The 24,822-nt window shown below is 38.4% G+C and overlaps 1 protein-coding gene across 1 annotated transcript; it reads left to right on the top strand.

Annotated features, from left to right (window-relative positions):
• Window positions 1-12,234: 12,234 nt before the first annotated feature.
• Window positions 12,235-24,420, top strand: slc47a3 (solute carrier family 47 member 3). The gene is made up of 18 exons (XM_066664348.1): window positions 12,235-12,306; window positions 13,025-13,171; window positions 16,240-16,341; window positions 16,479-16,547; window positions 17,267-17,415; window positions 18,135-18,177; window positions 19,603-19,647; window positions 19,718-19,815; window positions 20,089-20,186; window positions 21,976-22,089; window positions 22,256-22,323; window positions 22,519-22,627; window positions 22,869-22,944; window positions 23,234-23,303; window positions 23,668-23,800; window positions 23,896-23,990; window positions 24,092-24,134; window positions 24,221-24,420. Exons 2-18 carry the CDS (start codon window positions 13,028-13,030, stop codon window positions 24,406-24,408), a joined length of 1,644 nt encoding a protein of 547 aa, XP_066520445.1. The 5' UTR covers window positions 12,235-12,306; window positions 13,025-13,027; the 3' UTR covers window positions 24,409-24,420.
• Window positions 24,421-24,822: the final 402 nt, after the last annotated feature.

Below are 24,822 nucleotides of genomic sequence, written 5' to 3' on the forward strand. Positions count from 1 at the left end.
CAGTCCAAAAAACACACACTGGTAGGTGGATTGGCGACTCAAATGTGTTCAAGATGTTCCACTTGACTGAGAGCATGACTTCTTCTGCTTTGTGTTTATAACAGAGGCTTATTTGCAATCGATGCTGTGCACTGGGCTGTTAAGTCAGTGTAAGGCAAGTGCTGCATTGTTTGATCCTTGTGGTATGTTGACCTAAGCATGTCACAGTTTCTTTAAAACCCCAGGGGACTATGGTAACTTGTGGGAAATGTGGTGTATATCTGCCTTTTATGTGAATGATTTTTGCTTTCAATATTTTGCACATATGTACTTCCACCACCTGTCGTCAAAACAAAACAGGACTTGGAACCTCAGAAGTTTACTGAGGAGCCTGAAGATGAAATATCAGACCTTCATAGAAATAGCATCTTTCTTTCTGTAGAGATAGTTGTTGTTGTTGTTGTTGTTGTTGTCGTCAAAAGCTTAAGTAAACATATCCACCCAGTATGAGGCAAAGCCATGCCTCACTGCAATTACATGTGATGACCTCACGAGGACATAGCAGGCGTAGCAGTAATAACAGCTCAGGGATCCTGCGCAGACAAAGGATGAAAAATTTCACAATCACATGTTTATAATCTCCTGCTGTGTGGCCACAACAACCTGCAACACCTTCAGTCTGAACAGGTTGGAACCAGGCAAGAATTTGTCACAGTTTTACAATAATCCAGAGGCTTGGTCACCTTTCTTCAGGTGGAATTAGTTATTGCTGAGTCAGAAAGCACCTGCATACCTGTGTGCCATGAGCATTACACACACAGCAAAAAATGATATCTCATTAACTGAAAACATCCTTATCCATAAAAAGAATTTGGCAAATAAAAACCACTTAAATCTGGTTAATATAAATGAATAATATATATTTTAAGATCACTGAAATAATATTTTGAAGATTATTCACAATATCCCAGCACAACTGTAATTGTTTTAAGTAAAAACTAAAAGAATTGATTGTTTCAAGCATGTCTTAAAATCAGAAATAATAACTTGCCATATGTAAACGTCAAATATCTTGTTTTAACCAATATTATTGTAGTTTCTCTGAAGAGGCAGGAGTCTCAGCCACATTTCAAGGGTAATCATTATTGCTTTCAAACATGAGAGAGAGCAGAATTGTTCTTGGTGTGTGCTGAAGACTTGGGGTCCCTCGTTCAGCAGCACACTTCACACTAACTGTAGATTCCCTCATACACACACATTGTGACATATTAGCTTAACAGAACACTTCTCTAAAGTAAGCACTGCACATCACCCTACCCCTGCAACAGAGCATGCATTACAGTATTAAACAACCCAAAACAAGTCACACTGGGCGACCGTCTCAGGCCCCCTTAGGCCATACCTCACAGAATCCTGGCTTAAAACTATTTTTATACATTACTCTCAGAAGAAGAAATAATCAATATATCAACTAGTTTCAACATGATTTCACTTGGCAAGACATGTTTTTAGTGAAGCACTTCATGAAACCTCCTTGTAAATCACTCACTGTCATATGCATGTTTAGGATTTGCTACACAAAGGGCACTAAAATTACATTTAGGAACTAATCCACAAGGGGGTGCTATGTGGTGCTTTGCTTCAAACAGCATCCTTGCATTGCAGAGCAAAAATAAACAATAAGATAAATATAATAATATAATACTACTGTGTAATATTCTTAACAGCCTCAATGCGAAATAGTAAATCTCTTGATTAGATAAATTTGATTTCACTGGATCAGACATCATTTTCTTGCAGAAAGTGATTTTGAGAAAGGCCCAGCTCCGGACCTTAGAATCTCATTTTCTTATTGAGGCAATTAAAATGGTCAGACGTTAAAGGAGTGAGTAGTTAAGCAGTGGTTGGGTGTGCAGTGGCACTGTGATCACTATGATCATGAGTCTCTGGGGACAGAGGCCAATATAATTACAGTGCCTTTCTCTCATTTTCTGCCTCTCAAACACCCATTCATTATACGCCTCAAACAAGAACATGTTCGTGTAACCATTTGGGGCTATATATACATGAAAACCATGTGTTCACTTAAGAGTAATTGTGGAATTCACTTTGCTGAGGTGGCATTTAAGGGAATAATTCCAGGATAACCTCTATGCATGACTTTAACCATTCGCTGGCCAATTCAAAACTACTCTTAATTGTCCTGAAAATATATTTACTCAAAACCATTTAATAAAACAAAAGCAAAATAAGTAAAAATAAATAAATTAAATAAGGAAATAAGTTCTTCGTTCATTCATTCATTTTTTTTTGTAATTATCCTGTTCAGGGTTTTGTTGGTTCTGAGGACACCAAGAATCACTAGGTGAAAGAAAAGAGAACACCCTGGACAGGGCACCTGTTCATCACTGGGCATCACTCACTCACCAGTTCATTCACACCCATGGACATTTCTGGACATCCACCTATCACCATTTAGGAAAATGCAAGCTGCTAAGTTGAAGAACTTTATTTAACTCACAGTTTTACTCTGCACTGCAAAATATAAAAATGAAAGAATTTCCTTAGATTAAATCAAATAAAAATCTTAAAATATGCAAATATAATATATAAATAAACCTAATATATATATATATATATATATATATATATATATATATATATATATATATATATATATATATATATATTGTTTTTGGTTTTCGTTCCCAAAATGTCAGAAACACCTGCTATTCCAGTGTACCTTCTGAAAATTAAGCTATTAATACAACATTGCCCATCTGAGTTTCCTCCCAGGCATGATTCCAGCAGATTTTCTGGCTGAGATCTATTTTGCTACGAGGGTAGCAACCCTCTTCTGCCTTTAATTTTCTGAGAAGGCAGTGGATATTGAAACATGATTGCATTCAGCCAGACAACCATTTATGAGGGTAAGGTAATGGATGGTTCCAATGCTCCCCAGTTCAGCTTTCTAAGCTATGCTTGTAATTGAATAAACCCAAGTATCACTGCTCCAAAATATTCCATTCTACACTGTATGCTTAGCTGAAGATAATGAAAGAATTAAGGTATATTGACTACATTTATGATGACTTCTCTTTCCAGCACAGAACTTTCCAGATCACCTTGTCCTAGAAACGTAGCTAAAAATGTCCAGAACTTGCAAAAGTGCTAATTGTAAAAACAGTTAGTTTAATTCCAGCTACCTGGCTGCTCTAACTACCTCAAACCAGTCTCAGTGGAGTTACCTCAGTTGAAATAACCCCCTAGGAAAAGTTTTTACCTCATGGACCTGAATTTGCCACCTTAGGAGGAGTCATTTATGAACATCTGTATGTGGTGACCATGGTTTGGAAAAGCAGTGATATAAATTAAAATCCAAACAACAAATGAACATGTGATAATGAGAAAATGTGGCTGAAATGGAATAAGTATTAATTAATCAGTCCTGATTTATTCAGAGTACACATGCACACAATTCCATGGGAGAAACTGTACAGACTACACAGCCTTTGGCCTGTCACATGGCAAAATGTCTAGACTTTGTTAGAATTTTTCACAGGAGGTAGAAGTTTAGTATTTGTTCTTATAGTCCATCTAGAGCAGTCTTTGTCACGTTCATCAAAGCATTTAAAAAAAAAAAAAAAAAAAGCAAAGAGCCAAAATGTAATCCGGTTTAAATCATGTGTTCTCCAGAATGATTTATTTCCTCAGTAATCTGAACAGAATTCATATATATATATAAATAATTGGTTTAAAGGAATCTAGCCTTTTTATGGGGATAAAATACTAATGTAATGTTAAAAATGTATCAATTATTATCAATTCAGATCAAGAACCCCATATTGTTTTTTTCTTATCTGTTCTCATTTTCCTCAAACTTAATCAGTACACTTGTCTCTCTGCACTTTGTTTTCTTTTAATTCCATTTTGCGTTCTCACCTAAACATGGGTCGGACGCTGTGATTGGAGAGACTAGGACGATGAGGCAGGACAATTCTGAAGTGTTAGATGCAGTCCAAAATCAGAATATGGTAGCATTCTGGAGTCACCACGTCTCCAGAACTACAATGAACCTCACCACATCCAATCCACCACAGCAATTGGAAAGTGTGCCAGAAAAAAAATCTTTCCCATTCATCCACCCACAAATTTAAGGGATTCCACTAAATGTCATATGAAACTTGGATGGAAACAAATGTGTAGCGAACCAAAAAAGTACAGCTTTCTGGCAGCTGTTGGTGAAAGTCATGTCAAAAAAAGTCCAATGTCCTAATAATAAATCAAATATCCTGAGAATCTTGTAGGGTTCAAGTCATTGTGGACTTCAGCAGGAAATTTTAGATCAAAATCAGACTGCCTCCACCAAGAGGTTAAGATTGGGTTTAATCTAGCAGCAGGAGAGTAATCCAAGACATACCTGAAAATACTTAGTGTTGTTACGTTGGGTAAGGGGATGCACAAAGTTATAAATCCAGGGCTCCTGGTATTTGTGACACTTGCTGTTGTCATATATGTGCCTTTTTTCTTTTAATAATTTGGCTTATACATTTAAATACAATACCTATGCATGGCAGCATGGTGGTGCAATGTGGCCCTGTCACACTGCTCTGCTCTAGGTGACTGTCGATGAGGAGCTTGGTGTGTTTTGCCTGTGTCCTCATGGGTCTCCTCCAGGTGCTCTGGTTTACACCTAACAAAACAGTTGTTGATGGGTCGATTGGCTACTCAAAAGTTCCCATAGTTGTATGTGTGAATGACAGTCTGTCCAGATCGTGTCCCTGACTTGCTTCCAGTGATTCCAGGTAGGCTTCAGACCCACCCAATTTACGCACGCAGCTCCAGTGAAATAGAGGTTGTGGGTTCAAGTCCCGCTCCGGGTGAATGTCTGTGAGGAGCTTGGCGTGTTCTCCCTGTGTCTGTGTGGGTTTCCTCCCACAGTCCAAAAACACACATTGCTAGGTGGATTGGCAACTCAGAAGTGTCCATAGGTGTGAGTGTGTCGCCCTGTGTAGGACTGGCGCCAACTCCAGGGTGTGTTCCTGCCTTGCGTCCAGTGGTTCCGGGTAGGCTCTGGACCCACCGTGACCCTGAACTGGATACGCAGTTACAGACTATGAATGAATGATAATGTACATTATTTATGTACATCTTTGAGTTTTAATTTAATATTTATCCTTTGATTCATTTGGTTGAATCTGTGACCAACAACACTCTTAAAATCATGTTAAAGGCTTCAGTGGAATCTTGCACAAAAATGAACACAGTGTGCTTACCCGAACTGGAACTGAACTCTATCATTTTGTGCTGTTGTACAGTTACACGCTGTACTACACAGACCATATTTACAAAAGTAGTGACTGGAAGTAATGCTGCTATGTCAATAAATACAGTCTCTTTTTTAAACTATATAAAATGACCAGTCACCCTACAGATGTCTTACGAGTTATTCGGTTGTCAATAAGGGTTAGTTAGTAAGTTAGTAATCAATGCCATATCTGCCCATTGGACCACTTTCATGGCAGGAAAGGTAGTAAGATGTATCTGATTTTCTAATACTGTTTTATTTCAGATATGCTGAAGCTGCTATCTATTTAAGTTCATCATATGTAACATGAAGCAGCATTCAAGGGCCCCTGTATCACCTGGGGGTCCTGAAATATGGCCTGAAAATGTTTCCTCCTTTTATGTAGAAGTGATTATATATAGGGATAAGGTTTGGCCATCCCATAACCATGATTGTTACCATTGTTCAGGCTTTTGCAGGGCATCCCCATGGGGCATAAAAGGTTGGCTGGCCACCTTCATAAACTCAAGAGGATGACATCACACTCCCAAAAAGAGGACAATATGCCAGAAATGGAAACCTAATAGTATAATAAACAAAGTTAAAACCATAACTTACAACCAAATACAACCTGTATCGACCCAAAATGGACTTGGTCCCAGCTTGCAATATTTACATCTGTTTCTAGCTATGTCCAACAGTTTGCTTTTGACTTCCTTCTGATAGGTTCACACAGACCTGAAGCTCTTCTTTGACACACTACACCTCAAGACATTTTTTCCTTATTTCCTCACATAAAGTTCACTGAAAAATTTGTATTGTGTGAGCACTTCTTTGTGGAATCGATACTATACCGGTACTCACAATTTAGAAATTGTTAAGGTAATCTACAGCCTTGATGAACTACATGAGATATATCACTCCTAACTTATAGTTTTCTTCTGGAGAACTGGCAAATGTCTCAACAATTCCTTCATTTTCACGTAGTCCATTCATATCAATGCCATTGAGATGGCAGGCCAGAACTGCTTCAAAAGGCAAGCAATTGCAAGGCTCAGTTTAGATACTTGGCTGTGAAAACTGTTTACATAGAAGTTATGCCTGTCACACATATTTCTTTAGCTTTTCACAGAAAAGGATGGCTCAGCCTCACATTTTCTGCCTAAATCCAGAGTAAATTGTCTCAGCCTGTTGTCCACAGCAAAGGCAAATTGTTAGCCTCAAGGTTTCATTCATTCAGATTTGACATTTGTTTGTACACTGAGATGATGCAGAATGATCTGGCTTTTATAGCTTTAGAGCAGAGCAACCTTTGAATCTGTCAGATGTTCCTAACTCAGAAATATCCAGCCAATGCATGGGTTGCAGTTACATGTTTTTTTTGTTTGTTTTTTTTTGGCATTGGGTGCCAAATTGGGGGCAGGTTGCCTGGTTTCAGAGCACAGCACTAATGTAAAACAATGGGAAAGACATATCGATCTCATACACAGCTCCTCTCCAGGCACTAAAAAGTTTACAACACCAAGAAACACACCACCTCTTTGTTAGGGGGTTAAAGGATTGTACTGTGTAGCACAAACAAAAACAAAAGAAAAAGCCCATTAAAATTGGTTAGCCACACTGGCAGCATGTCACGTCAGAAACGTCAGACTGTAATGCATTTCTCTGCTCTTCTGTCTGAACTTGACTGAGTCTTCAAAGACCTTAGTCATGAAACAAGTGTCTGTGCGCTCACATAGTGTCTTGCATTTCAGAAACAAATTTTACTGAGCCAAAATGTTCCACTGTCGATTCTAGCATCTAATCACTGTCTGTATTATTAGATTTATTATCTGTGATGTGCACTATGTAGGCATTTTCTGGGTCTTCTCTGGGGGTTCCTCCCCATTGGGGAGTCATCCGGACTAGATGCCCGAACCACCTCAACTTGCACGTCTCGACATGGAAGAGCAGCGGCTCCACACCGAGTCTCTCCCGAATGTCAGAATTCCTAACCCTATCTCTAAGGGTGAGTCCATACAGACACCCTGCAGAGGAAACACGTATTAGTCACTTGTACCCGTGATCTCATACTTGCTTTCGGTCATTACCCAAACCTCATGACCATAGGTGAGGATTGGGGGGTAGATTGAACACTAAGTTTTGAGCTTTGCTTTTCGGCTCGGCTCTTTAGTCACCACAACGGACCAGTACAGAGTCCACATTACTAGAGATTATATGTCTTGACTAGCCTGGGAAGGCCTTGGTGTCCCCCGGAAGAGCTGGAAGAAGTGGCTAAGGAAAGGGAGGTGTGGGTTTCTTTATTCTGACAGCCTCCCCCCGACCCAGACCAGCAGTGGATAATAGATGCATGGATGGACTATGTAGGGAGTATGGCCCTACTTTAGGATACGGCCAAAACTTATATTACTCATATTTCTTTCATTTTATCTTCTAAACGAGGACTTAAAATGTTGACAGAAACAATCAAATTTAAATATCACAATTTTTGAGTTGTGTGTTTGAGTAATGAGTAGGTACCCCTTATGGTGACGACTCTGTACTGTGGGGTCAGCTGCAACCCATGAACAGATGGAATGAGCAATGACCTTCTTAGCAAAACATGAAACAAGACACTGCATTCATCACTTTAAAAACAAATCACTGCATTGCCCGTTTTGCTGAGACGCAGCAATTGGTGTAAAACGTGACAACATTTTCAAAGTCAAAATCCATAAAAATGGGTGCATTGTGGTCAAGCAGCTTGCTGCAACATGCCCTTTCACTGATTGAAACACCCTTGTGTTTTCTGTAGTTCACAGGAGTCTGCTGTGTAAGCACACTTCTGTAAGGAGTGGACATGTAATTCAGTGGAAAATAAGTAGTGTTAAAAAAATAAATAAATAAATCATCCCTGGCTGAAGTGCCCTTGAGCAAGGCACCTAACCCCCAAACTACTACCCGGGCACCACGGTGGTTGGCAGCCCGCTGCTACGGTTGTGTGTGCGTTTGTGTGTTCTCTAACACAGACGGGTTAAATACAGAGAAGAACTTCCCTAAGGGGATCAATAAAGAAGCTTCTTCTTTTGCTTGTTCTTATCTGTATCAGCATACTATTCATTTTCTCTCTTTTCTATGCTTCCAATCACATCAGCATACCCAAATAGCAGACAGATTTGGGCCAAATCTTTCTCTCATCACTTATGGCTCAGTTACAGCCCTGGCAAAGGTTTTGTGGGCAAATGGAGCGTCTTGGATTATGGCATGTGCTGTGTGTGCCAGACCTGGAGCAACTGTCATGAGCTGGGCTTGATATGGTGGTTTGGGCCAGACTTGGGTCAGGTTGATTTGTCCCAGATTTGTTCCACAACACACCTGACATCTGGCCCACATAAGGTGGACTTGGGGCCTGAGTTGAGGCAGCCAAACGCACCCTGAGTCTGTGGTGCTGAGGACAAATGTGGACCGTAAGAGAACTGCAGATATAAAGACAAAATTAATCCTTTCTACTCCACAATTAATGGATGTTGTGCTCATGTTCTAAGAACTTATTCACTGACAAGCATTTAGAAGGCAGAATGCTATTAGGACGTCGGTTACCTTCAAGGTCATACAGCGCTAGTGTTAAACCAATGATATACACAGACAGCCCAAGAAAATGTTGTTTAATGAGCAGCTACATAAGAGTATGTGTTCAATTATTGGACTGCTTCAAAAAATTACAAACTAAAGAGATTGTAGAAATGATTGGAACTGAGCTAAGAACTGCCAAGCACATTATTAAACCTGGAAGAATGGTGGTAAACCAACATGGGGGAAGAAATGTGGACTGAATACCTTTATAATTATCTCCTTTGATGCTGCCACACTTAATACAAAATCTCAGCCAAAAATAAAAGGCAGCTCTGGACCTAAAACAATGCCACAACAAAAGAACACCTCAAACAAAGCTAAAGGAGGTCCAACAATGATATTTATTTTAAGAGAAGAAAAAAAAATAAAGTGTTAAAAAGGAACCTTCTTTGATGTGTACAAGAACCAATGATATTTTCACAGGGCAGAGGAAAGTCACTATTAACTAATTTGTTTGAAGAGTACTAACACATGTCTGTCCAGATAGTGCACTGGACTGAAAACAGTGAGCTGAAAAAACAGCTGGACATTTGGGTACAATATGTGAGAGGCATGAGGTGCAGGGAAGTGGCCATGGTAGTGAGAGATGAACAAAAAAAAAGTGAGAAAAAAAAACAGCACAGAATGGTTTTGTCTAAACAGTTTGAATGGAATTCTTTTGATAAATAACCTTGTATTTTAAGGACTGACTACCTAGTTTATAAAGAAATATTTTAGGACATATTCACTTTACAGTATCTTAATTAACTGCAACAAGCTTTAAGTAATACTTAAAAAATAAAATAAATAAATAAATAAAACAAGTAGTTAATGTACCTTTATTATTTTTAGACAGTCATAGTAAAGAACAAAAGGTACAGCTAATCCAGTATCCAGCATAGCTTCAGTTAATCCAATCAAAATCACTGTTTAACCTGCATGGTCAAATCACTAGAGACAGCTAGCAGCCTGAGGGCAGAGTGAGAACAGCATGTCTTGCTTTAAAATAAGGAAAACTGAAGAAGAAGAACAAGAACAAATATGAATAGATGGACCAGTTAATGTCCATTGTTTCTGCTGCCATTTCTAAACAAGTGTCTTATAACTGCCAAAAACATGAAGAATTGCTCACTGGTGTGTGTTTATGTGTTCACGTCCACGGATGGGTCAAATGCAGAGGAGCATTTTCTCTAAGAGGATTAATGTTTGTTTTTCTTCTTCTTCTTTAATCAAAATGTGAAGACAAAGCACAAATCTTGAGTTCTGGTCCTTTGCTGGGAAATTATATTAGCAACTGGGCCTCAAATTTAATTGAATAGACAGCTTCATAATAAAACTGGGGAGTTGTGGTGGGAAAAGTGGGGAAGACAAAAAGTTTTAGAAATGGCCACCAACATCATCATAAATCATTTTTGGTAAGATTCTCTATAAAGAAGCAACTAAAATCAAGCTGCTCTGAAAGAATTTTGTTTACATATTACCACTTTATTTATGCAGGAATTTGGGGGCAAATAATTTTGGCATGGCAACGTGCAGCCAACAGAATACACAAGAATGAGAACTTTATATGCCCTAGTTATAGGCGCATGTTCTTGAGGTAATGGCTCCATCGTGTGGTCACAGTTTAGAAGAACAAATATTAGCAGCTGTAAATAATTTAAGACGTTTCCAAACGAGGTGCTCCGTTTTCTTTTATTTAAAATTAATTTGTATTTAATTTATTTTCTTTAAATTGTTCACCATTTTACTGTAGAACATAAAGGAATTAAAAAGAGAGCAGAAGAACCATACAAACTACAGGTACTCTGCTTAGAGATGCAGGCTCTTCTAAAATGTTCGGTTCCACTTCATATTAAGAGTCTGTTAATAACTGTGTAGTGTACACATGAACATATGCAGCAACAATGTAACTACTGATGAATTAGTACCTGTTATAGATGGATTACAGTAGTAAAGCTTATATAGTGACATGTGTATCAACTTTAGTTTTGCCTTTTGTTATTATACAAGTGGTAACAGCATATTCTCTCTCAGTAGTATCATTGCTGTTGCATATGTTGTTCGTGTGTAGCTACACAGTTATTAGAGACATAATATAAAGTGGGACCAAATGTTGTGCAATTTTTACTGTTTGAAATTGTGAAGTAGCAGAATGACATGACGCACATGATTATACCAGGTGTCCCAAAAGTAAGGATATAGAAAAGAAGGTATACATCCATATAAAATGATAGTGATCCGATTTTAGAAACAAGATGCGGGGCAAGGGGGAACTATGGCCTAATAGGCTCTGCCTTTCCCTTACTTTGTGCCTAAAATTAAATAACTTTTTATACGGGTGTTTTCTCACTTTTTCGTTTCCTTACATTTTCGGACACCCACTAGTGTGTTCTCGTTTTCAGGGATGGAGCTAGGATTACTGATCATCCAGGGCTTAAGCCTCATACATTAACCCTGGAACTGCCAAACCAGCAATTATCTCTAGGTCTGGCACTGGTGTCAAACTGAAGTTACCATATAATTAGGACTCTGGGTTCTAATGAATAAAAGCATATTTTACAGTCAAAAATATATATTTACTGATCCAAAACTAAACCTTCAACATAGGAGGTTGAACTCACTAATGCTCTCATAGCCCTCACAGTAAATTTTAAGCACCTAGTGTTATGCCTGCCCAGAAGAACAGGGGGTGTTCCTGCAACCAAAAGCAACACACTACCATTTAATAGGCTTAATTACAGAGGAAATGTTGGATGAACATGTGTGAACACATTTTGCCCACATAGTAAACCTCACCAGTTAGCTTCCATCAGCCATAACCAGACAACCCTAGTTCAGCTCACTTCAGTTCAGAATGCTTCTCACTGATGGAACCAGGATGGAATCCAAACAGGATCCGTTACAACACAATGTATTATTCATTATAACTTTAAAGTTAGTGGAAGGAGTGTCATGCCTCGAGTTGCACCTGCTTGATTAAAACATACAAATACAAAATAAACTTGTAAATTCTACACTTAGTTTCACTCGAGTTCTACAGTTTACAAAGTACAAAGTTAAAAATAATAAAGGATGATTATAAATGTTGAACGCTAAAATTGCTGAAAGTTTGGCTGGTGATTTAGCTGCAACACTTGATTGTTAGTTTTCATGACCTGATTAAGTACTCCTGGGTCTCATAAGGCAGTGGAAATTTCCACTAAAAAGCAAACAATGAACAAAAGCATAATGATAGATATAATACTGATTGAAGTAATTTAAAGTAAAACAATATTGCATAAAGTGTAATCAGCTAAAAGTATAAAGAATAAACATTAATTCATAGAGAACATGTAGGGAATGTTACACAGTGTTGCCCTTGAGTACAATTTGTTCCACTTTGACAAAATATACATTCTTTAGATAAGGTTTAAAAAAGGATTAAAGAGTAATCTGCATTTTCTGTGAAGGTATCTCTTTACTTTTCCACATCAATACATCAGAAGGCCTGCTGTAAGGTGTATATATAAATGTATAAAGTACATTTTAATGAATTAAATCCCAATGTTTACCTTAAGTGTAAACATTGATTTAAATCCCTGGGTTTCATTGTTCTTCTGGAAGTGAGTTTGACTTTCTGTTGGCCTACAATGTATATTAAGCACATCGTGTTCCTACAGTACCCTTGCCTTTTCTCAAAAGAGAAATCGGCCTCTTTCTTCAATGATTCTTCTCACCGAGACAGCCGTTAGACTTACACGTAAATACTTTTTAATCAACTAATCGCTACTCTATCCATTCTAAAATGGCCACCTCTACTTTGCGGGGATTAACTGGACCCTAAACTTGCTCCTTTATGAACTACAAAGCAATATTTAGTGTTGTACATTACATATATTTTTATTTATTTATTTACAAATATGTGTCATATTTATTTATTTATAAAATTGTAGTTTTAAGAGGGGCATGTAGCGGCAGAGACGGAAAAAGCACGTGAAGTGCCGTTAACGTGAAACAGACCTGAGTAAAGAAGAACGTCACACTGAAGTCGTTATTTGAGGTGAGAAGGGATTCTGAACTTTAAACATTAAATCAGCCTTGTGTTCGGAGTATAGCGCCGCCCTCTCGCTGTCTCCACTCTGAAAGATTAGTAATCCATTCCTTCCCTCCTCTTTCTCACTCTCTCAGTTTATGGCGGCTCCAATGTACACCGCGAACAGAAATATGGCTGAGTCTTCCTTCTCCTCCAACAACCACAGGAAAATATATAGCTGTTTATGTTCTGACGAAGTCAAAGGAGAAGTTAAGGAGCTATCAGCGCTTGCTTTACCTGTGGTGAGTAGTCTGAACTGTTTTATGTGAAGTGAGGGTCTCTCTTCTCCCCTCACTGACACACACGTGCATGCATGTATTCCAAAATATGGGTGTATATACACACACTACTACAACATAAAATTATATACAATTTTCATGAATGTGTTTACAGTGATGAATAAATGGTATGTATTAGTGCATGAATATATGATTATAATGCTTAATTTGCATATGTTTAAGGAGCAATGGTCTTGGCAGTTTCCCTTTTTTAAATCTGTAGCAGCAGAGATTTAATTTCACATGTTCACTGTAATTCCAGAATGGCATGGCTTTCAGCCACAGTATTTCTGGTATTGAGCAGGCTTAACTCAATCTGTAGCTCTCCTGTACAAGGGCAGCTTTTAAAGGTCCTTCACAGGGCAACACACTCGCACCTACCAATGTGTGTTTTTGGAGTGTGAGAGGAAACCGGAGCACTCTGAGGAAACCCACACAGACACAGGGAGAACACACTAAACACTTCACAGAGTCACCCGGAGCAGGACTTGAACTCACAACCTCCAGGTCCCTTGAGCTGCGTGACTGAGACATTACCTGCTGCGCCACCGTGTCGCCCGTGATGTAATACAGTAGTTCTTTGAACAGATAGTCCCAAATGGTTATAATGAATATTCTGCAACACAATATTTTAAACTTTTCATTCATTCATTATCTATAACTGCTTATCCAGTTCAGGGTCACTGTGGGTCCAGAGTCTACCTGGAATCATTGGGCACAAGGCAGGAACACACCCTGGAGGGGGCATCAGTCCTTCACAGGGCAACACACACATTTGCGTCACCAATCCACCTACCAATGTGTGTTTTTGGACTGTGGGAGGAAACCGGAGCACCCGGAGGAAACCCATGCGGACATGGGGAGAACACACCAAACTCCTCACAAACAGTGAGGAGCGGGATTCGAACCCACAATCTCCAGGTCCCTGGAGCCGTGTGACTGCGACACTACCTGCTGCACCACCATGCCGCCCTATTTCAAACTCGATTCATTAAACATTTTATTCTATCGCACAAATAATGCATCAGTTATATGCAATATATGCTTTTTGCTTCTACTTAGGTATACTTATATGTCACATTCATTAGTGTATGAAATGACTGTCAACAAAAAGTTAAAAAGCTAGAAAGAGAAATCAGCACATGTAAAACTGTACATTGGAGTAGCACAGGACATTTATGGGAACAGTCTATTGGAATTATCAGTTGTAAATCTGGTGGAGCTATTCACATCCAAGACTGGCCATGACCCTTACTGAGTCTAGAAATACTGTTATTCAGACAGAGGCTCGTGAGTATCAACAGGTAGGAAGTGGAACTCATCTGAAGTCATTTGTGGTGCTAGTCCTGGTCTTACCTTCAGGAATGTGGTTGGCCAAGTTCAACATGGCAGGGACCGTTTTGGGTTCATCCTAATAATTCCTCAATGGCAAAAGGCAACATCAATTCAGCAGAACCAGGAGGAGCTGAGAAGACAGGAGGTGGCAGAGTAACACTTCAAGGCTGTCTCAGTGACAAGCAAGGCCATATACTAAATAGGAAAACCTTGAAAGAGTATGCAGTGTTGGCATGATATCTAAATAAAAAAGCCTGTAAGTCAAACAATTCCTACTTTGGGTACATTTGTTAAAATGTAACAATTGGACCAAAGAAATTAAGTGCATATGTGCAGATTTATTTTAATTTTAGTTCAATTTTTCCTCATTAAAACTCTCTAAAGACTTGGATCTCTCTAGAGCCTGTTTAAAGGTTTTGCACTGGCAAACCCCCTGACTTAAATTACCTTCTGAGACTCAAACTGGTGATTAGACTTTTTAAATAAACACCACTAATAATTGAGTAAATCTAAAATTCTGTCATGGCGTGTTGCAGTGTAACAAAGATTAAAATAAATACACCATGCACTTTAATTTACAGAAATAAAACTACACAAAAAATAACAAAATAAAAAAACAAGACAAATTCTAAACAGAAACTGGCAGACATTATACAACAATATAAGCAGAGAGAACCTAAAGTCACTGAGCTAAAACTAAAACAAGAACACATTAATCAAGAACTGACAAAGGGTGGAGTCTGACTAACCTAAGAACTAAAGGAGATACCTAGATTATAAAAGAAACTAGACTGGGACATAGGAGAATGACAGAGATAAATGCAGGAAATCACAATAGACATTTAGAGAGAGAAAAACTTACAGGAATCAAGAGAACCAAATCAGAGACCAAAACCTAACTAAGACGAACATAAAGGAACACAAACAGAAGGCCAAAAGTGTGACTAAGAATGTAACAAAGACCTCAAAATCTACAAAAAAAAAGAGAAAGCAGAGAGAGAGAACTCAGAGATCAGAATGAACCAAAAACAACACGAGAGGAAACAAACCCAGAACAAATTAATACTAAAACAAGCATGGGGAGGGGTCAACTGTGGCAGTTTGAAAACATTCATAATACATTAAGAATTATTTGATTAACTAAAACTAAACATTCATTCATTGTCTGTAACCGTTTATCCAGTTCAGGGTTGTGGTGGGTTTGGAGCCTAGCCAGAATCATTGGGCGCAAGGCAGGAACACACTCTGGAGGGGGCGCCAGTCCTTCACAGGGTGACACACAATCACACCTATGGAGACTTTGGAGTCGCCAATCCACCTAGCCACATGTGTTATTGGAGTGTGGGAGGAAACCGGAGCACCTGGAGGAAACCCACGCGGACACGGGGAGAACACACCAACTCCTCACAGACAGTCACACAGAGCAGGACTTGAAGCCTCAACCTCCAGGTCCCTGGAGCTGTGTGACTGCGACACTACCTGCTGCACCACCGTGTCGCCTGAAATGAAAAATTACAAAATTATATATAAATGGGTGATGATATTCCAAGTTTTGTCTCTTGTTTTTGGCACATGTTTAATCCACATTTTTTGAGGATACTTAATATTTAACCCATATCTTAATTTTTCCATTACTTAACTGTAAACTAATCATGCTGTGTCTAAATGGAATCAACCTTTCTTTTTTGTTTCCCCAGTTTTTGTCGTATATTATGGTCTATTTGATCAGTTTTGTCAGTACCGTGTTCTGTGGTCATCTGGGGAGTACAGAGCTGGATGGAGTAGCTCTGGCTATAGCTGTGAGTAGTCTAGGCTTTTTTTCAACTTGACATACACTTCTGAGGCTTTAGACAATGATTGACTGTAAGGGATTAACAGGAGGTTAATCCAAACCCATGGTTTATGTCAGTGATGTTCCTTATGATTATGTTGACAGATTATCAATGTTTCAAGTGTTGCGGTTGGCTATGGCTTGGCATCTGCCTGTGACACGTTAATATCTCAAGTAAGGTTCACACACACACACAAAGACACAAATGTACACACAGTTATTAAAGGAACAGTCCAATATTTACTTCAACAGATATTTTAAACTGTATAATTTATCAGTTTATTATCAATTTATTTCTATTTATCAATGTTTGTGACAGCTTTCCATAGGCATCTAAATTGCTTTTAAACCATTTGATATATTGAAGGCATAGCACATAAGATTACATAACATAAATGGGAAGTGAAAGTGAAATCAGTCAAATTGTAATTTACATTGGGTGGAACAACTTTCTTGAGAAAAAGGTCACTGTAAGGATCCTGGAAATCCTAGATATATCACTGACTGCAAATAAGAGCAATAGTCTCATCAAGCTGCAGTTACAGTATACATTATTATTAATTATAGCCCATCAGGTTGCAATGCATACGTCATTTTACCTCTTTCATCCTGTTCATCCTGGTCAGGTCACCCAGTGTACCACCAATGAACAGGTATATTTTGGCTGGGGGATAATACTAAATGTTTCTAATTGTCAGAAGTGCAGCTATGGTCTACTGGTTGGAAAGCTGCTGGTTCTGTGTGTGGTCACTGCCACAGATGGGTTAAATGTGGAAGAATATAATTTAACCTGTATTATCAATATTGATTTATTTTAATTCATCTTCCAGTCCTAATGTTTTACATTCAAAATAAAAATATATTTCCTTGATCCTGTTCTTTTATCCTAACAGACCTTTGGGAGTGGTAACCTGCAGCGGGTTGGTGTTATTGTGCAGAGAGGACTTATTATTTTACTGTTAGCATGTTTCCCATGCTGGGCCATTTTAATCAATACGGAGTCAATACTACTGATGGTGAAACAAAACCCTGAGGTTGCCAAGTAGGTACAAGAAAGACAATAATGAACTTTGAAACTGACAATATTACCTATTTTAATATGTTTTATAGCACATTGGGAACACATTGCACCCTCTAAGCTTAATCCTGGTAATAAATTTCTGGTAACTTTGTGGGTGTTAATATAAAACTTAATTATAATTGTATACATAGTGGACATTTCTCTAAAACCAGTGGTACGTTTTGGAATTGTAACTGTGGTAACTGCTTTAAACGTAACCTAGTTCACTTTAATGGTGCACTTGTCTTTTGTGTTTTACATGTTTTTAAAGAAGGATCATTAGTAAACATGGTCATTGTGTTCTTACCTCTCTGTTAATACCTGTAAAGTTTCATAATAAATTCATCATAGAATTTATTTTTAGGAAAAATCATTTCATATTGATGCCACAATCTCAAATTACCAAGTGTGTAGTAAAACAGAGTGGATAACACCTTTGTCTACCACATGATAGGTTATAGATTCATATACTCATTGAGGTATGAGTGGCCCTGATATAAATTAAAGGTCCCTGAGCTCTTAATTCTACATTCTCTACTGTTTTAGGTTGTTCAATGAACACAGATGAGAATTTGAATCAGCAATAAATGGATTGTGATTACATATTTTCTACCAGGGAAGTCAATATATTTAAACAAGTGTATGTGCCACTTTGTGTATAGCTGAGATTCCATTAACATAACTGTGGTTCTCTGTTTCAGGCTGTCTCAGATGTATGTGAAGATATTTATGCCAGCTCTTCCAGTATGTGTCTATAAATATATTATATGCACCAATCAACAATAACGCAATAACCTTCTTGTTTCTGCACTCAGTTTCCATTCTCTCAGCTCCACTGACCAAACAGCACTACATAATTGTTCTAAAGTTACACATGGTTATCCATCTGTTGTGCTTCAGACTTTGTTTTCTGTCTTTTAATGGTCAGGACCACCACAGGGCAGATTTGGATGGTGGATCATTCTCAGTGCTGCAGTGACATTGACGTGGTGGTGATGTGTTAGTTAGTGTTACACAGCAGTGCTGCTAGTGTTTTAAGAACACTTAGTGTCAGTGCTGGACTGAGAATAGTCCTCCACCAACCAAAACCATGCAGCCGACAGCGTCCTGTGAGCAGCATCTAGTGTCCACTGATGAAGGACTAAAGGACAATAAACACGACCTGTACAGCAACAGATGATGCCAGCAACATTGCCAGTGACACTTCAGTGCTGAGAATGATCTACTGCCCAAATCATACCTGCTCTGAAGTGATTCTGACTATTGGAAAGACAGAGTGAACCTGAGTAAATAATGTATGCAAATCAACAGATGGACCTGTAACTGTTACTGCAACTGGCCTGGAACTGTAGAACAACAAATTGCTTCTTTATGGTCAGTGGAGCTGAGACAATGGAAAATTAGTGTAGAAACAAAGTGATAATCTTATGGTGAATATCATTTAGGTTACACAGCATTTTCTATATTTTATAAATATTTTATAAATATTAGGATGTGGGTTATTTTACTACATTACATTTCTTCATAGTTATATACAGGGTGGGCCATTTATATGGATACACCTTAATGAAATGGGAATGGTTGGTGATATTAACTTCCTGTTTGTGGCACATTAGCATATGGGAGGGGGGAAAATTTTCAAGATGGGTGGTGACCATGGTGGACATTTTGGATCCAACTTTTGTTTTTTCAATGGGAAGAGGGTCATGTGACACATCAAACTTATTGGGAATTTCATAAGAAATACGTAATTACATTTTAACGTAACTTTATTCTTTCATGAGTTATTTACAAGTTTCTGACCACTTATAAAATGTGTTCAAAGTGCTGCCCATTGTGTTGAATTGTCAATGCAACCCTCTTCTCCCACTCTTCACACACTGATAGCAACACCGCAGGAGAAATGCTAGCACAGGTTTCCAGTATCCGTAGTTTGTGTGTGTGTGTGGAGAGTCTCTCATTTCAGAGCCTGGAGTTGAGGGATTATGTATTTGAATATAATGTATACACAACAATATTGTTTGATAATAGTTCTTGTGCTCAGAATAAAGGTATTAGACACAATAAAAAAAAGAATGTTGGAAGTTATTTTTGCAAATTACTCCACAAAGGTAGGATTTCAGATCATTATAAATGTAGATTCTAAATTATTTTGTTCTATTTTTATAGGCACTATTCCTATTCATCATTGAGTCAACATATCTACAGAATCAAGTAAGAGAAAAAAGTCTGTGTATTTTAAAATACATTTTTAAATTGATATTAATGAGGCATCTCTTTGTAGGGAATCATTTGGCCTTTGGTGATCACTGGTGGTATTGCAAATGTGCTAAATGCCTTGAGCAACTATATTTTCCTGTTCATTTTGGACCTTGGGGTTACGTGAGTACAATCAAAATTCACAATTTTGTTATTTAGCCAACACTTTGCTTTGGTCCAAAACAACTTGCAAGTGGCAAAAGCAGCTTTACGTACTCAAAGTTTGGGCGACCGACACCACTGAATCAAACCCATGATCTTTTAAGGCAAAGTCAAATTGGCAAGATGTCTAATGACACATACAAATATGTCAGTGGCAAAATATATTTGAAAATATATTTAAAAATAGAATATTGTAGCTTGAAAACACTACTAATTTAACTTTTTAATTTACAGTGGATCAGCTGCAGCCAATACTGTCTCACAGTATTTGATGGCTATTGTACTCTCCATCTACATCCGCTGTAGAGGTCTACATAAGGATACTTGGCATGGTAGGCACAGATAAAAAAGTGCTAATATCAGTGGCCAGTGTCCGCATATATGTTTGGTCAGTTTAGGTAATATAGTGTGAGTTCAGCTAAACTGGGTCATTCTCTTGAAATTTCAGGTTGTATTGCTTTTTAAGCAGAAATTAAGCAGATGTAACTGTAGATAATTACGTCAAGGGTGCTAGCCATTCATTATTGGTTTACATTGGCCTGGAACTGCTATATTAGTTGGTGTCATATTTTGTGATGGTTGTGGTCTGTTCCTATCAAGTAGTATTACTCTCTCTCATATATATACACACACACACACACAAAAACCTGATTCCAAAAAAGTTGGGACACTAAACAAATTGTGAATAAAAACTGAATGCAATAATGTGGAGGTACCAACATCTAATATTTTATTCAGAATAGAACACAAATCACAGATCAAAAGTTTAAACTGAGAGAATGTATCATTTTAAGGGAAAAATATGTTGTTTCAAAATTTCATGGCGTCAACAATTTTTTTAACACTGTGTGGCATCCCCCCTTCTTCTTACAACACTCAACAGACGTCTGGGGACAGAGGAGACCAGTTTCTCAAGTTTAGAAATAGGAATGCTCTCCCATTCATGTCTAATACAGGCATCAATTGTCTTGGGCCTTCTTTGTCGCACCTTCCTCTTTATGATGCACCTAATGTTCTCTATAGGTGAAAGATGTGGACTGCAGGCTGTCCATTTCAGTACCCGGATCCTTCTCCTACGTAGCCATGATGTTGTGATTGCTGCAGAATGTGGTCTGGCATTATCTTGTTGAGAAATGCAGGGTCTTCCCTGAAAGAGATGACGTCTAGATGGGAGCATATGTTGTTCTAGAACCTGAACATAGTTCTCTGCATTAATGGTGCCTTTCCAGACATGCAAGCTGCCCATGCCACAAGCACTCATGCAACCCCATACCATCAGTGGTGCAGGCTTCTGAACGGAGCAGTGATAACAACTTGGGTTATCCTTGTCCTCTCTGGTTCCGGATGACATGGCGTCCCAGTGTTCCATATAGAACTTCAAATCGTGACTCATCTGACCACAGAACAGTCTTCCGTTTGCCACACTCCATTTTAAAAGACCCCTGGCCCAGTGCAAATGTCTGAGCTTGTGGAGCTTGCTTAGAAACGGCTTCCTCTTTGCACTGTAGAGTTTCAGCTGGCAACGGCGGCTGGCACGGTGGATTGTGTTCACTGACAATGTTTTCTGGAAGTATTCCTGAGCCCATTCTGTTATTTCCTTGACAGTGGCATTCCTGTTTGAGGTGCAGTGACGTTTAAGGGCCCGGAGATCACGAGCATCCAGTAGAGTTTTACGGCCTTGACCCTTACACACAGCAATTGTTCCAGATTCTCTGAAACTTTTGATGATGTTATGCACGATGATAACTTAAAAGTCTTCGCTATTTAACACTGGGTAACACCATTCTGGTATCGCTGCACTATCTTTCTGCACAACAATGGTGGAATAGGTGATCCTCTTACCATCTTGGCTTCAGAGAGACACTGACACTGAGAAGTTCTTTTTATACCCAATCATGTTGTCAGTTGACCTATTTAGTGTTAACTGGTCTTCCAGCTGTTCGATATATGCTCAATATCCTTTTTCCAGCCACTTATTGCTACTTGTCCCAACTTTTTTGGAATCCGGTTTGTGTGTGTGTGTATATATATATATATATGCCTTTATGCACCTCATAATATGTATAAACATATAACTTTCTGTGTCTTTTCTCTTCCTCTCATGTTTCTCCTCCTGTTCAGGCTGGACCATGGAGTGCCTTCAAGAGTGGGACACCTTCTTCCATTTAGCTATTCCAGGCATGCTGATGCTGTGTGCAGAGTGGTGGACCTATGAGCTGGGGGCATTTTTGGCAGGTTAGGCTTCATTCCTCATGAATGAGATTAATGGGGTTTTTGAAGGATAATGGTTATTTTTTGGCATTGTGTCCTAGCCATGTGCCAAGCTTGTTTACTTTGCATTTGTATTTTGTAATTCATACTAAACTGCTAATATTACTGGATGTTTTATATTTCACGGCAGGTTTGATAAGTCCTGTAGAGCTGGGAGCCCAGTCAATTATTTATGAACTGGCAAATGTTGCATATATGGTAATTATATCTATATATATATATATATATATATATTTATATATATATATCATAGCTCACTCACTCAAGCGTTCTCATTTGTCTTAACAATCTCAACAAGCTTGTGAACATAAAGAGGTGTGTGAAGATTATATGAAGATTAGATAACAGTCTGTTCAAGGGTTAATACAGAGCTGTAAAATGTCCTCCTTTCAGTTCCCTATAGGCTTCAGTGTGGCTGGCTGTGTCAGAGTGGGCAATGCCATGGGGGCTGGAAACACTGCACAAGCCAAGCTATCTGCCAAGCTTGCCATTGCCTGTGCAGGTATGTCTGAGATAAAAATATGATTATCAAATAATGTGAAATGTTATTTAAGGCTGAGTGGGTAGTTGTATACTTCTGTTAGGTTCTTTTCAGTTGCTTAGTGAATCACTAAATACTTGTGACTGACCTCTGCTCATTTGGCACATTTGTAATTTCCCTCACATTGTTGAATTAAGCTCAGCCAGTTATACTGATATTCTAAGAAACGTGAACGTGCTTGGCTCATGAACGTGTTTCACAGTCTCCGTTGCAGTGTGCTTGGCAATCATTGTCGGTACTACCAAAGATGTCATTTCTTACATCTTCTCAAATGATGAGTAAGTTCTTCAATGCATAATTGTAGTTTATCTCTATTTCTCAGACTGCTCATGTATAACTTTAGAAAATATGACATCAGCCCAGTATATTTCTTTATGAACTGCTTTATGAGCCCATGTAATATTTTACATATTAGCTTAGATATGCTGTCTACTGATGTTTACATGAAAGTTCTTTGAGTTTGGAGAACAATTAACATAAAAATACTATATAAGAACTGTTATTAATAAACCTGCTGTAAATAACCTAAATACAAGTGCTTAGAATATTGTTCCCCTGTTCCCTCAGACAGATAAGAGCAAGGGTTGCCAAAGTAATGGTCCTTTATGCTCCATTCCATCTCATGGATGCAACAGCGGTGAGACTTTAAAGTCTTAATTTTATCCATATTTTATATATTCTTAGAGTATTTATATACTGTCTGACACCTTAATAGCAAGCATATTTAAAATTTCCTGACAACTTAAGTTTGAGGCGTCTTATTTAGGTGTCTGAGTTTTCACAGTGAGTATAAGCACACTTCATTTGCTATCTATACTAGTGCCAAATGAATTAAGCAGATGTTTTTTTTGCTGATGAGCTATGTTTACTATAATTATATTATATATCCCCATCATTTTAACAGAGCATACTAAAAATACACCAGTGACATTTATTTAAGTAATTATTTATTAAGTAATAAAAGCATGGAGTACGGGTTAACACTCTGCAACATTTTACAGGCTTCTGCTGGGAGCATTGTTAGAGGCTTGGGAAAGCAGAAGCTTGGGGCAGTCGGAAACATGTTTGGATACTATGCTGTAGGCTTTCCCATCGGAGTGTCTCTAATGTTTGCTGCTAAGATGGGGATTTTTGGTAGGAAAACCCCCTCTGTTTTTGGCTCTCTCCCTTCTTTTGTCTTCTCTTGTACCCTTCTCCTTATGTAATCTTGTTCCTCTTCTCTGTTGTAGGCCTTTGGACTGGTCTTTTAATTTGTGTGTTCTTTCAGTCCGTCTTTTTCCTAATTCTTCTTGTGAGGCTGAACTGGGAAAAAGCCACAGAGGAGGTGAGCACTTCATATTAAAGTGTATTCTTATCAAAAACAGGCTTAACTCTGTTACTCTGACCTCTCAAGTAAAAGATCTTAAAGTCTTGATCTGATCACAGGCCCAGATCAGAGCTGGAGTACACACAGCTGGCAAAGATAATGGTAAGAACCTGTTTGACATTTTTACAGATCACTCAAACTGTCTGAGACTGCATAACGTTGCAAGGGTTCTCTGTTGATACACACAGAACATGAAGATGTGGAGCCTGACGAAGGAGGTGCAGACACAGACATTTTGGCGCAGAAGTCATCTGTCAGTACACTGGGGAAACCATTGTCATTAGGGACCTTAGTGCTTCGCCGTGGTCTCACTTTAGCAGCCATGCTCATAATTCTGGCTGGGGGGCTTGTCATAAATGTTATTCTAAACAGGTAGAAACACAAATGGACACAAAAGACTCAGGAGAATATGACCCATGTAGTGGGTTGCTCTAAACATCTGAAATGTATCAACCCTTCAGATGGAATCCTTCTATTTATGAATAGAGATGTTAAAATGCTTTAATAGTTATGAATCCATCCAAATGTGCAATGAAGTATCCTGCCAGACCTGAGTTTACAATCAATTAGAAGCCATGTCCAGTTTTATAGTACTGGACTATTTATTATATTGGGTTAAATTTTGTAAACTGACAAACAATTTAGACTAAATTTATTTCACCAGATCACATGCACTTTATCATGAAGCACAGTGATACCAACTAGTGCCTCATTGGAAGACTGTGTACAGCTAAATGTATAAATCCTTATCCTTTCAATATATTGTGCTAAACACACTTAGTGTACAATA

Source organism: Hoplias malabaricus, chromosome 1 (genome assembly GCF_029633855.1).
Source record: "Hoplias malabaricus isolate fHopMal1 chromosome 1, fHopMal1.hap1, whole genome shotgun sequence".
NCBI lineage: Eukaryota > Metazoa > Chordata > Actinopteri > Characiformes > Erythrinidae > Hoplias > Hoplias malabaricus.

What these genes read in the sequence shown, in the direction of transcription:
- slc47a3 (XM_066664348.1), top strand. Translation starts at nt 13,028, where the DNA reads ATGGCGGCTCCAATGTACACCGCGAACAGAAATATGGCTGAGTCTTCC. An exon ending in CAACATATCTACAGAATCAA is followed by an intron (nt 19,648 to 19,717) that starts GTAAGAGAAAAA and finishes ATCTCTTTGTAG; the next exon opens with GGAATCATTTGGCCTTTGGT. An exon ending in GCTGGGGGCATTTTTGGCAG is followed by an intron (nt 22,090 to 22,255) that starts GTTAGGCTTCAT and finishes ATTTCACGGCAG; the next exon opens with GTTTGATAAGTCCTGTAGAG.